The 13,823-nt window shown below is 46.4% G+C and overlaps 1 protein-coding gene across 2 annotated transcripts in view; it reads left to right on the top strand.

Moving 5' to 3' along the window:
• atp9b (ATPase phospholipid transporting 9B) overlaps window positions 1–13,823 on the top strand; it is a 349,558-nt gene that overhangs the window by 316,936 nt on the left and 18,799 nt on the right. For both annotated transcript variants that reach the window (XM_068032475.1, XM_068032474.1), the window contains 2 exons: window positions 2,868–3,012; window positions 13,699–13,763. In XM_068032475.1, the coding sequence (XP_067888576.1) occupies window positions 2,868–3,012; window positions 13,699–13,763 (210 nt within the window). The remainder of the gene's footprint in view (window positions 1–2,867; window positions 3,013–13,698; window positions 13,764–13,823) is intronic.

Below are 13,823 nucleotides of genomic sequence, written 5' to 3'. Positions count from 1 at the left end.
TGAAGCAGCTGAAGATGGTTGGGCCTAGGACACTCCCCTGAGGAACTCCTGCAATAATGTCCTGGGACTGAGATGATTAGCCTCCAACAACCACAACGCTTTCTTTGCGCTAGGTATGACTCCAACCAGTGGAGAGTTTTCCCCCTGATTCCAGTGACTCCAGTTTTGCTGGGGCTCCTTGTTGCCATACTTGGTCAAATGCTGCCTTGATGTCAAGGGCAGTCACTCTCACTTCACCTGTTGAGTTCAGCTCTTTTGTCTATTTGAACCAAGGTTGTAATGAGGTCAGGAGCTGAGTGGCACTGGCGGACCCAAACTGAGCGTCACTGAGCAGATTATTGCTGAGCAAGTGCTGCTTTATAGCATTGTCGATGACACCATCCATGACTTTCCTGATGATCAAGAGTAGACTGATGGGGCAGTAATTGGCTGGGTTGGATTTGTCCTGCTTTTTGTGTACAGGACATACCCAAGCAATTTTCCACATTGTCAGTGTTGTAGCTGTACTGGAACAGCGTGGCAAGGTCTAGAGCACAGGTCTTCGGTGCTGTTGCTGGAATGTTGTCAAGGCCCATAGCCTTTGCAGTATCCAGTGCCTTCAGTTGTTTCTTGATATCATGTGGAGTGAATCGGCTGAAGACTCTGATGTTAGGGATTTCAGGAGGAGGCCGAGATGCATCATCCACTGAGCACTCCTGGTTGAAGATTGTTGCAAATGCTTCAGCTTCATCTTTTGCACTGATGTGCTGGGCTCCCCCATCATTGAGGATGGGAATATTTGTAGAGACACCTCCTCCAGTTAGTTGTTAGTTGTCCACCACCATTCATGACTGGATGTGGCAGGACTGCAGAGCTTAGATCTGATCCATTGGTTGTGGGATCACATAGCTTTGTCTATTGCATGCTGCTTACACTGTTTGGCATGTTTGTCCTGGGTTGTGGCTTTGTCAGGTTGACACCTCATTTTGAGGTATGCCTGGTGCTGCTCCTGGCATGCCCTCCTGCACTCTTCATTGAACCAGGTTGATGATAATGGTAGAGTGGGGAATATGCCAGGCCGTGAGGTTACAGAATGTAGTTGAGAACAATTCTGCTGATGGCCCACAGTGCCTCATGGATGCCCAGTTTTGCATTGCTAGATCTGTTCCAAATCTATCCCATTTAGCACGGTGGTAGTGCCACACAACATGATGGAGGGTATCCTCAATGTGTAGACGGGACTTAGTCTCCACAAGGACTGTGCGGTGGACAGTCTTACCAATCCTCACATGGACAGATGCATCTACGACAGGCAGATGGGTGAGGACAAGGTCAAGTATGTTTTCCCTCTTGTTGTTTCCCTCACCGCCTACCACAGACCCAGTCTAGCAGCTATGTCCTTTCCGACTCGGCCAGCTCGGTTAATCATGGTGCTTCCGAGCCACTTTTGGTGATGGACATTGAAGTCCCCCACCCAGAGTACATTCTGCGCCCTTGTCACCCTTAGTGCTTCCTCCAAGTGGTGTTCAACATGGAGGAGTACTGACTTATCAGCTGAGAGGGGGGCAGTAGGTAGTAATCAGCAGGAAGTTTCCTTGCCCATGTTTGACCTGATGCCATGAGAAGTCATGGAGTCGATGTTGAGGACTCCCAGGGCAACTCCCACCCTACTTTCTACCAGTGTGCCACCACCTTTGCTGATGCTGATGGCAGGGTCTGGGACATTGTAAGGTATGATTCTGTGAGTATGACTGTCAGGCTGCTGCATGACTAGTCTGTGGGACTGCTCTCTCAATTTTGGCACAAATCCCAAGATGTTAGTAAGGAGGACTTTGCAGGATCGACAGGGCTGGTTATGGCAGTGTTTTTTCCAGTGCCTAGGTCGATGCCGGGTGCTCCATCCGGTTTCATTCGTTATTGACTTTGTAGCGATTTGATACAACGGAGCGATTTGCTTGGACATTTTAGAGTCAGCCACATTGCTGTGGGTCTGGAGACAGATGTAGGCCAGACGAGGTAAGGACAGCAGATTTCCTAAAGGGCATTAGTGAACCAGATGGGTTTTTACGACAATCGACAATGGTTTCAGGGCCATCAGTAGACTAGCGCTTAATTCCAGATTTTTATTAATTGAATTTGCATTCCACCTTCAGCCGTCGTGGGATTCGAACGCATGTCCCCAGAGCAATACACCCTGGGTCACTTGTCCAGTGACAATACCACTGCACCACCACTTCCCCTTGTGTGCTCGATAGTATGACATGGTGAATTTAAAGGCAGCAATCGCACTCTTCCTGTTGTGTGTCATATTTTCTACTTTACGGGCGGCACAGTGGCGCAGTGGTTAACACCACAGCCTCACAGCTCCAGCGACCCGGGTTCAATTCTGGGTACTGCCTGTGTGGAGTTTGCAAGTTCTCCCTGTGTCTGCGTGGGTTTTCGCCGGGTACTCCGGTTTCCTCCCACCACCAAAAGACTTGCAGGTTGATAGGTAAATTGGCCATTATAAATTGCCCCTAGTATAGGTAGATGGTAGGGGAATATAGGGACAGGTGGGGATGTGGTAGGAATATGGGATTAGTGTAGGATTAGTATAAATGGGTGGTTGATGTTCGGCAAAGACTCGGTGGGCCGAAGGGCCTGTTTCAGTGCTGTATCTCTAAATAAATAAAAAATAAATTCAGCACACATGGTACATACCAGGAGCACATATTGGGAATTTTCACACCCAAGCCTCTGTTTTCCGATGCTTAATTTAAATTTTTTTCATGCTAGAAGAGTTGCAGTTCAGTATCTCTAATAAAGTAGTCAGAAACATCACTGACATATATTTGACATTCTCCTGTCATTGTATTTTTCTTGAGTTTTGCTTCATTTATCCCTTTTAGGTTTGTCTGAAATATTATGAGCATGAATTTGTGGAACTTGCTTGCCAGTGCCCAGCTGTTGTCTGCTGCAGATGTTCTCCCACACAAAAGGCTCAAATTGTGAAGTTGTTGCAACAGCATACAGGCAAGCGTACATGTGCAATAGGTAAGCAGGAATCATTCTTGACTCTCTGCCTTTAAACTGAATCAGAAATGCAAATTCATGACTTGATGTCTTTGCGTGGAAGCTGGAGACAATCAAATCATTCATCAAAACTTTGCTTGCTTACTTTCCAGTTTGAAATTACTTAATTGGTGTAAAATTTTCCTATTTGATTCTTACTGATTGACTAGAAATGTTTTTTGGAATAGTGCTACAGTTCTGGCAATCTGCACCAATCTTGTGCCATCCAGTTAGGGAAAATATCAAACTCAAGATTATATTAGAATTAGAACATTACAGCACAGTACAGGCCCTTCGGCCCTCGATGTTGAGCCGACCTGTGAAACCATCTGACCTACACTATTCCATTTTCATCCATGTGTCTATCCAATGTCCACTTAAATGCCCTTAAAGTTGGCGAATCTACTACTGCTGCAGGCAGGGCGTTCCACGCCCTTACTACTCTCTGAGTAAAGAAACTACCTCTCACATCTGTCCTATATCTATCACCCCTCAACTTGAAGCTATGTCCCCTCGTGTTTGCCATCACCATCCGAGGAAAAAGACGCTCACTATCCACCCTATCTAACCCTCTGATTATCTTATATGTCTCTATTAAGTCACCTCTCCTCCTCCTCCTCTCCAACGAAAACAACCTCAAGTCCCTCAGCCTTTCCTCATAAGACCTTCCCTCCATACCAGGCAACATCCTAGTAAATCTCCTCTGCACCCTTTCCATAGCTTCCACATCCTTCCTATAATGCGGTGACCAGAACTGCACGCAATACTCCAGGTGCGGTCTCACCAGAGTTTTGTACAGCTGCAGCATGACCTCGTGGCTCCGAAACTCGACCCCCCTACTAATAAAAGCTAACACACCATATGCCTTCTTAACAGCCCTATTAACCTGGTTAGCAACCTTCAGGGATTTATGCACCTGGACACCAAGATCTCTCTGTTCATCTACACTACCAAGAATCTTCCCATTAGCCCAGTACTCTGCATTCCTGTTACTCCTTCCAAAGTGAATCACCTCACACTTTTCCGCATTAAACTCCATTTGCCGTCTCTCAGCCCAGCTCTGCAGCCTATCTATGTCTCTCTGTACCCTACAACATCCTTCGGCACTATCCACAACTCCACCGACCTTAGTGTCATCTGCAAATTTACTAACCCACCCTTCTACACCCTCTTCCAGGTCATTTATAAAAATGACAAACAGCAGTGGCCCCAAAACAGATCCTTGCGGTACACCACTAGTAACTAAACTCCAGGATGAACATTTGCCATCAACCACCACCCTCTGTCTTCTTTCAGCTAGCCAATTTCTGATCCAAAGCTCTAAATCCCCTTCAACCCCATACTTCCGTATTTTCTGCAATAGCCTACCGTGGGGAACCTTATCAAACGCCTTACTGAAATCCATATACACCACATCCACTGCTTTACCCTCATCCACCTGTTTGGTCACCTTCTCGAAAAACTCAATAAGGTTTGTGAGGCACGACCTACCTGTCACAAAACCGTGCTGACAATCTCTAATGAACTTATTCTTTTCAAGATGATTATAAATCCTGTCTCTTATAACCTTTTCCGACATTTTACCCACAACCGAAGTAAGGCTCACAGGTCTATAATTACCAGGGCTGTCTCTACTCCCCTTCTTGAACAAGGGGACAACATTTGCAATCCTCCAGTCTTCCGGCACTATTCCTGTCGACAATGACGACATAAAGATCAAGGACAAAGGCTCTGCAATCTCCTCCCTAGCTTCCCAGAGAATCCTAGGATAAATCCCATCTGGCCCAGGGGACTTATCTATTTTCACACTTTCCAAAATTGATAACACCTCCTCCTTGTGAACCTCAATCCCATCTAGCCTCGTAGCCTGAATCTCAGTATTCTCAACAACATTTTCTTTCTCTACTGTAAATACTGACGCAAAATATTCATTTAACACTTCCCCTATCTCCTCTGATTCCACACACAACTTCCCACTACTATCCTTGATTGGCCCTAATCTAACTCTAGTCATTCTTTTATTCCTGATATACCTATAGAAAGCCTTAGAGTTTTCCCTGATCCGATCCACCAATGACTTCTCGTGTCCTCTCCTTGCTCTTCTTAGCTCTCCCTTTAGATCCTTCCTGGCTAGCTTGTAGCTCTCAAGCGCCCTAACTGAGCCTTCACGTCTCATCCTAACATAAGCCTTCTTCTTCCTCTTGACAAGCGCTTCAACTTCTTTAGTAAACCACGGCTCCCTCGCACGACAACTTCCTCCCTGCCTCACAGGTACATACTTATCAAGGACACGCAGTAGCTGCTCCTTGAATAAGCTCCACATTTCGATTGTTCCCATCCCCTGCAGTTTCCTTCCCCATCCTACGCATCCTAAATCTTGCCTAATCGCATCATAATTTCCTTTCCCCCAGTTATAATTCTTGCCCTGCGGTATATACCTGTCCCTGCCCATCGCTAAGGTAAACCTATCCGAATTGTGATCACTATCACCAAAGTGCTCACCTACATCTAAATCTAACACCTGGCCGGGTTCATTTCCCAGTACCAAATCCAATGTGGCATCGCCCCTGGTTGGCCTGTCTACATACTGTGTCAGAAAACCCTCCTGCACACACTGGACAAAAACTGACCCATCTAAAGTACTCGAACTATAGTATTTCCAGTCGATATTTGGAAAGTTAAAGTCCCCCATAACAACTACCCTGTTACTCTCACCCCTGTCGAGAATCATCTTCGCTATCCTTTCCTCTACATCTCTGGAACTATTCGGAGGTCTATAAAAGACTCCCAACAGGGTAACCTCACCTCTCCTGTTTCTAACCTCAGCCCATACTATCTCAGTAGACGAGTCCTCAAACGTCCTTTCTGTCGCTGTAATACTCTCCTTGATTAACAATGCCACACCCCCCCCTCTTTCACCATCTTCTCTGTTCTTACTGAAACATCTAAATCCCGGAATCTGCAACATCCATTCCTGCCCCTGCTCTACCCATGTCTCTGAAATGGCCACTACATCGAGATCCCAGGTACCAACCCATGCTGCAAGCTCACCCACCTTATTCCGGATGCTCCTGGCGTTGAAATAGACACACTTTAAACCAGGTTCTTGCTTGCCAGTGCCCTCTTGCGTCCTTGTAACCATATCCCTGACCTCACTACTCTCAACATCCTGTACACTGGCACTACAATTTAGGTTCCCATTCCCCTGCTGAATTAGTTTAAACCCCCCCGAAGAGCACTAGCAAACCTCCCCCCCCAGGATATTGGTACCCCTCTGGTTCAGGTGAAGACCATCCTGTTTGTAGAGGTCCCACCTACCCCAGAAAGAGCCCCAATTATCCAGGAAACCAAAACCCTCCCTCCTGCACCATCCCTGCAGCCACGTGTTCAACTCCTCTCTCTCCCTATTCCTCGCTTCGCTATCACGTGGCACGGGCAACAACCCAGAGATAACAACTCTGTTTGTTCTCGCTCTAAGCTTCCACCCTAGCTCCCTAAATTGCTGTCTTAAATCCCCATCTCTCTTCCTACCTATGTCGTTGGTGCCTATGTGGACCACGACTTGGGGCTGCTCCCCCTCCCCATTAAGGATTCCAAAAACACGATCAGAGACATCACGAACCCTGGCACCTGGGAGGCAACATACCAACCGTGAGTCTGTCTCGTTCCCACAGAACCTCCTATCTGTTCCCCTAACTATGGAGTCCCCAATGACTAATGTTCTGCTCCTCTTCCCCCTTCCCTTCTGAGCAACAGGGACAGACTCTGTGCCAGATATCTGTACCCCATTGCTTACCCCTGGTAAGTCGTCCCCCGCAACAGTATCCAAAACGGTATACCTGTTGTTGAGGGAAACGGCCACAGGGGATCCCTGCACTGCCTGCTGGTTCCCTCTCCTTCCCCTGACGGTAACCCATCTACCTACTTCTTTTACCTGAGGTGTGACTCCTCTCAATAACCTCCTCCGCCTCCCGAATGATCCGAAGTTCATCCAGCTCCAGCTCCAGCTCCAGTTCCCTAACGCGGTTCTCGAGGAGCTGGAGTTGGGTGCACTTCCCACAGATGCAGTCAGCAGGGACACTCTTGGCGACCCTTACCTCCCACATTCTGCAGGAGGAACATACAACTGCCTTAACCTCCATTCCCACTATTCTAAATTCCCAACAAATCTACTGAAAAACCAAAAACAAAATGTCAAAACTAGTTAGGTTAGCAATCCAACGGACAGAACTTCTTAAATAAAAAGCTTACCTTATCAACACACCAGAGTCCTTTTTTTTTGGTTAGAGGAGGAGGGTGGGTGGGAGACACTACACGTGTAGTGTCTCGGGTACAGCCACCACACAAATATATACCTTTTTCCTTACCCAGCAGTCCCCTGGTCCTCCGAAAACAAAAGGGAATTCACTTTTAAACTTACGCTGAAATTGACTTCACAGCTGTAAGCCCGTTCACGCACCTCCGTTGCTATCCAAGCTGCAGTCACCGAAACTATATTCAAACCTTTGGAGAACTGGGGCCATGAATATGGGAGATGTCTGTTTACCAATCATGGCAGACTTACCAGAGAAAGGAATCATTCCTTCCATTTTATCACTTTTAAAAATAAAGATCAATAATCAGTTCTTTATAGTTTGTATCACTTAAGCAATAGAGTCAATAGCAATTTCTCATACTAGCATCTTTACTAGAAAATATTCAACTACGTTATTAATGGGGTTTAAAAAATAACACGATGTCAAACCAAGGTTTATCATGAGTTTACCCTTATTTCAAGTAATGAAGTGTGAGGTGATGCATTTTGGGAGGACTAACAAGGCAAGGGAATATACAATGGATAGTAAGACCATAGGAAGTACAGAGGGTCAGAGGGACCTTGGTGTACTTGTCCATAGATCACTGAAGGCAGCAGCACAAGTAGATAAGGTGGTTAGCAAGGCATATGGGATACTTGCCTTCATTGGCCGAGGCATAGAATATAAGAGCAGGAAGGTTATGATGGAGCTGTATAAAACGCTAGTTAGGTCACAGCTGGAGTACTGTGTACAGTTCTGGTCACCACACTATAGGAAGGATGTGATTGCACTGGAGAGGGTGCAGAGGAGATTAACCAGGATGTTGCCTGGGCTGGAACATTTCAGCTATAGAGAGAGACTGGATAGGCTAGGGTTGTTTTTCTTGGAGCAGAGAAGACTGAGGGGAGACCTGATTGAGGTATACAAGATTATGAGGGGCATAGATAGGTTAGATAGGAAGAAACCTTTTCCCTCAGCGAAGGTGTCAATAACCAGGGGGCATAGCTTTAAGGTAAGGGGCAGGAAGTTTAGAGGGAATTTGAGGAACATTTTTTTCACCCAGAGGATGGTTGGAATCTGGAACACACTGCCTGAAGGGGTGGTAGAGGCAGGAACCCTCGCAACATTTAAGTAGTATTTAGATGAGCACTTGAAACACCATAGCATACAAGGCTATGGGCCAAGTGCTGGAAAATAGGAGTAGAATAGATAGATGCTTGATGGCCGGCTCGGACACAGTGGGCCGAAGGGCCTGTTTCTGTGCTGCATAACTGTATGACTCTAATACTTGAATTTCTGTGCATTTAAGTTTCTTTGGTAATGTAATGTATTTACAAATCCACTAGGTGGCAATAATGCTGTGTTACAGAGCAAGTAATCAAGAGCATTTCAGCAATTTGATTTTTTTTTATTCGTTCATGGGATGTGGGTGTTGTTGGCGAGAACAGCATTTATTGCCCATCCCTAATTGCCCTTGAGAAGGTAATGGTGAGCCGCTGCCTTGAACCGCTGAATCCATGTGGGGTAGGTATACCCACAGTGCTGTTAGGAAGGGAGTTCCAGGATTTTGACCCAGCGACAGTGAAGGAACAGCAGTATAGTTCCAAGTCAGGATGGTGTGTGTCTTGGAGGGTTACTTGCAGGTGGTGGTGTTCCCATGCATCTGCTGCCCTTGTCCTTCGAGGTGGTAGAGGTCACGGGTTTGGAAGGTGCTGTCTAAGGAAACATAGGAAATAGGAGCAGGAGTAGGCCATTTGGCCCTTCAAGCCTGCTCCGCCATTCATTATGATCATGGCTGATCATCCAACTCAGTAACCTGTTTCCGCTTTCGCCCCATACCCTTTGATCCCTTTAGACCCAAGAGCTATATCTAACTCCTTTTTGAAAATGTACATTGTTTTGGCCTCAATTGCTTTCTGTGGTAGCGAATTCCACAGGCTCACCACTCTCAGGGTGAAGAAATTTCTTCTCATCTCAGTCCTGAAAGGTTTACCCCCTATCCTTAGACTATGACCCCTGGTTCTGAACTCCCCCACCATCGGGAACATCCTTCCTGCATCTACCGTGTCAAGGCCTGTTAGAATTTTATAGGTTTCTATGAGATCCCCCCTCACTCTTCTGAACTCCAGCGAATATAATCCTAACCGACTCAATCTCTCCTCATACATCAGTCCCGCCATCCCAGGATTCAGTCTGAGAGACAGGTTACTGGTGATAATTGAGCCTAGGTAGGTGAATTCTTGAACCACTTCCAGAGCGTGGTCACCAATATTGATGGATGGAGCATTTCTGACTTCCTGTCCCATGATTGTTTTCTTGAGGCTGATGGTTAGGCCAAATTCGTTGCAGGCAGCTGCAATCCTGTCAATGAGTCTCTGCAGCGTGAGATGTTAATGCAGCATCGTCAGCAAAGAGGAGTTCCCTGATGAGGACTTTCGGTACTTTGGTCTTTGCTGTAAGATGGGCAAGGTTGAACAACCTGCCACCAGATCTTGTGTGGAGGAAAGTTCCTTCTTAAGGCTTGAACGCATGTGAGAGCAGCAGGGAGAAGAAGATCCCAAACAGTGTAGGTGTGAGAACACAGCCCTGTTTCACGCCACTCAGGATAGGAAAAGGGTCTGATGAGGCGCTGCTATGCTGAATTGTGCCTTTCATATTGTCATGGAATGAGGTGATGATACTTAGTAGCTTTGGTGGACATCTGATCTTTTCTCGTAGTCTGAAGACACCACGTCTACTGATGAGGTCAAAGGCTTTGGTGAGATCAATGAAAGCAACGTCGAGGGGCATCTGTTCACGGCATTTCTCCTATAGCTGGCGAAGGGAGAACAGCATGTCAATGGTGGATCTCTCTGCTCGAAAGCCACACTGTGCCTCAGGGTAGACGCGCTCAGCCAGCTTCTGGAGCCTGTTTAAAGCGACTCGAGCGAAGACTTTCCCCACTATGCTGAGCAGGGAGATTCCACGGTAATTGTTGCAGTCACCGCGGTCACCCTTGTTCTTATAGAGGGTGATGATATTGGCATCGCATATGTCCTGTGGTACTGCTCCCTTGTCCCAGCACAGGCAAAGCAGTTCGTAGAGTGCTGAAAGTATAGCAGGCTTGGCACTCTTGATTATTTCAGGGGTAATGCCGTCCTTCCCTGTGTCCTCAGTACCTTGCTCTACGGCAGCGAGGCCTGGACAGCGTATGTCAGCCAAGAGCAACGTCTCAATTCATTCCATCTTTGCTGCCTCCGGAGAATCCTTGGCATCAGGTGGACCGTATCTCCAACACAGAAGTCCTCGAGGCAGCCAACATCCCCAGCATATACACCCTACTGAGCCAGCGGCGCTTGAGATGGCTTGGCCATGTGAGCTGCATGGAGGATGGCAGGATCCCCAAGGACACATTGTACAGCGAGCTCGTCACTGGTATCAGATCCACCGGCCATCCATTTCTCCACTTTAAAGACGTCTACAAACATAACATGAAGTCCTGTGACATTGATCACAAGTCGTGGGAGTCAGTTGCCAGCGATCGCCAGAGCTGGCAGGCAGCCGTAAAGGTGGGGCTAAAGAATGGTGAGTCAAAGAGACTTAGCAGTTGGCAGGAAAAAAGACAGAAGCGCGAGGGGAGAGCCAACTGTGTAACAGCCCCGACAACCAATTTTATCTGCAGCACCTGTGGACGAGTCTGTCACTCTAGAATTGGCCTTTATAGCCACTCCAGGCATTGCTTCACAAACTGCTGACCACCTCCAGGCGCTTATCCATTGTCTTTCGAGACAAGGAGGCCAAAGAAGAAGAAAAAAAGAAGATGCAGATTAAACTCACCCATAATTACAGATGTTCCTTTATCGCATGCATCTTTAATTTCCTGTTTAATGCCATTCCCAACATCACCACTACAGTTTGGGGGTCTGTATACAAGCCCCACTAACGGTTTTTGCCCCTTAGTGTTTCTCCGCTCTACCCATACAGATTCCACATCAGAGCTAATATCCTTCCTCACTATTGCGTTAATTTCCTCTTTAACCAACAGTGCAACTCCACCGCCTTTTGCTTTTTGTCTGTCCTTCCTAAATACTGAATATCCCTGGATGTTCATTTCCCATCCCTGGTCACCTTGCAGCCATGTCTCCGTAATCCCGACTATATCATACCAGTTTACATCTATTTGCGCGATTAATTCATCCACCTTATTGCGAATGCTCCATGTGTTAAGGCACAAAGCCTTGAGGCTTGTCTTTTTAACATTACTTGTCCTCTTCCCACTATTTTTCAATGTGTCCCTGTTTGATTCTGGCCCTTGATTTCTCTGCCCATCACTTTCCTTGTTCCCCTACTGTCTTTTGTTTCTGTCTTTGATCCCCCTCCTCTGACTCCTTACAAAGGATCCCACCCCCTTGCCATTTTAGTTTAAACCCTCCCCAACCACTCTAGCAAATACTCCCCCCAGGACATCAGTCCCGGTCCTGCCCAGGTGTAACCCGTCTAGTTTGTACTGGTCCCACATCCCCCAGAACCGGTCCCAATGCTCCAGGAATCTAAAACCCTCCCCCTCACACCATCTCTTCAGCCACGTATTCATCCGATATATCCTGCTATTTCTACTCTGACTACCTCGTGGCACTGGTAGTAATCCTGAGATCACTACCTTTGAGGTCCTACTTTTCAACTTAGTTCCTAGCTTCCTATATTCTGCTTTTAGGATGTCATCCTTTTGTTTGTACCTGTGTCGTTTGTACCTGTGTCGTTTGTACCTGTGTCGTTTGTACCTGTGTCGTTTGTACCTGTGTCGTTTGTACCTGTGTCGTTTGTACCTGTGTCGTTTGTACCTGTGTGTACCACGACCACTGGCTGTTCACCCTCCCCCTTCAGAATGTCCTGTAACCACTCAGACATTCTTGACCATAGCAATGTTCTCTAACCACTCTGAGACATCCTTGACCCTAGCACCAGGAAGGCAACATACCATCCTGGAGTCTCTTTTGCGGCCACAGAAATGCCTATCTTTTCCCCTTACAATTGAATCCCTTATAACTATTGCATTCCCACGCTTTTTACTCCTCCCCTGTGCAGCAAAGCCAACTGTGGTGCAACGAATTGGGCTGTTGCTGCTTTCCCCTGAGAGGCCATTCCCCCCAACAGTATCCAAAGCAGTATACCTGTTTTGCAAGGAGCTTTGGTGAGTTGCTGCAGTGCATCTTATAGATTGGATGGTGTTGAGCTTCTTGTGTTGTTGGAGCTGCCCCCATCCAGGTAAGTGGAGAGTATTCCATCACACTCCTGACTTGTGCCTTTTAGATGGTGGACAGGAGACAGGAGGTGAGTTACTTGTTGCAGGATTCCTAGCCTCTGACCTGCTCTTGTAACCATGGTATTTATATGGCTACCCCAGTTCAGTTTCTTGTCAATGGTAACCCCCAGGATGTTAGTGGCAGATTCAGCAATGGTAATGCCATTGAATGTCAAGGGGAGATGGTTAGATTCTCTCTTGTTTGGAATAGTCATTGCCCAGCACTTGTGTGGCGCGAATGTTACTTGTCACTTATCTTCCCAAGCCTGGATATTGTCCAGGTTTTGCTGCATTTCCACATGGACGACTTTAGTATCTGAGGAGTCGCGAATGGAACTGAACATTGTGCAATCATCATCGAACATCCCCACTTCTGACCTTATGATTGAAGGAAGGTCATTGATGAAGCAGCTGAAGATGGTTAGGCTTAGGACACTACCCTGATGAACTCCTGCAGTGATGTCCTGGAGCTGAGATGATTGACCTCTAACAACCACAGCCATTTTCCTGTGCGCTAGGTATGACTCCAACCAGCAGAGAGTTTTCCCTCTGATTCCCATTGACTCCAGTTTAGCTAGAGCTCCTTGATGCTATACTCTGTCAAATGCTGCCTTGATATCAAGGACAGTCACACTCACCTCAGCTCTTGAGTTCAGCACTTTTGTCCCATGTTTGCACCAAGGCTGTAATGAGCTGAGTGGCGCTAGCAGAACCCAAACTGAGCGTCACTGAGCAGGTTATTGCTAAGTAAGTGACACTTGATTGCGCTGTCGACTACACATTATTGTCAAGTAAAGGAGCATGATCGTGTCCTTGGAAATTTGTTTCATTTAGTAGATTGGTCAGCAACTTGACAGTTTCTGTTTTTAGACGCTGGTGCGGTATGTTTTTTATGTATGTGTGTGTATATATATATATATGTGTATTTATTTATTTTTATATATATATATAACTTCCTTATTCAAGATTAAGCCTACGTGTGAATTAAGTATTTTTCTTTCACATTTGAAACAGTTTGATGATTTTTCAATTTTTTTTTTATTATTAAGCAGCTGAGTGAAATATTTACTTTATTGATGAATTGTTTTGCAGGTGATGGAGGTAATGACGTCAGCATGATCCAAGCAGCAGACTGTGGGATTGGAATTGTTGGAAAAGTAATGATCATTTGTGTTTACATTTGTGATATACAATGTTTCATATACAGCTGAGCTGAT

Source organism: Heterodontus francisci, chromosome 5, assembly GCF_036365525.1.
Source record: "Heterodontus francisci isolate sHetFra1 chromosome 5, sHetFra1.hap1, whole genome shotgun sequence".
NCBI classification, from domain to species: domain Eukaryota; kingdom Metazoa; phylum Chordata; class Chondrichthyes; order Heterodontiformes; family Heterodontidae; genus Heterodontus; species Heterodontus francisci.
The sequence above is the reverse complement of the archived record's forward strand: the minus strand, read 5'-3'. Positions and strand labels throughout refer to the sequence as shown.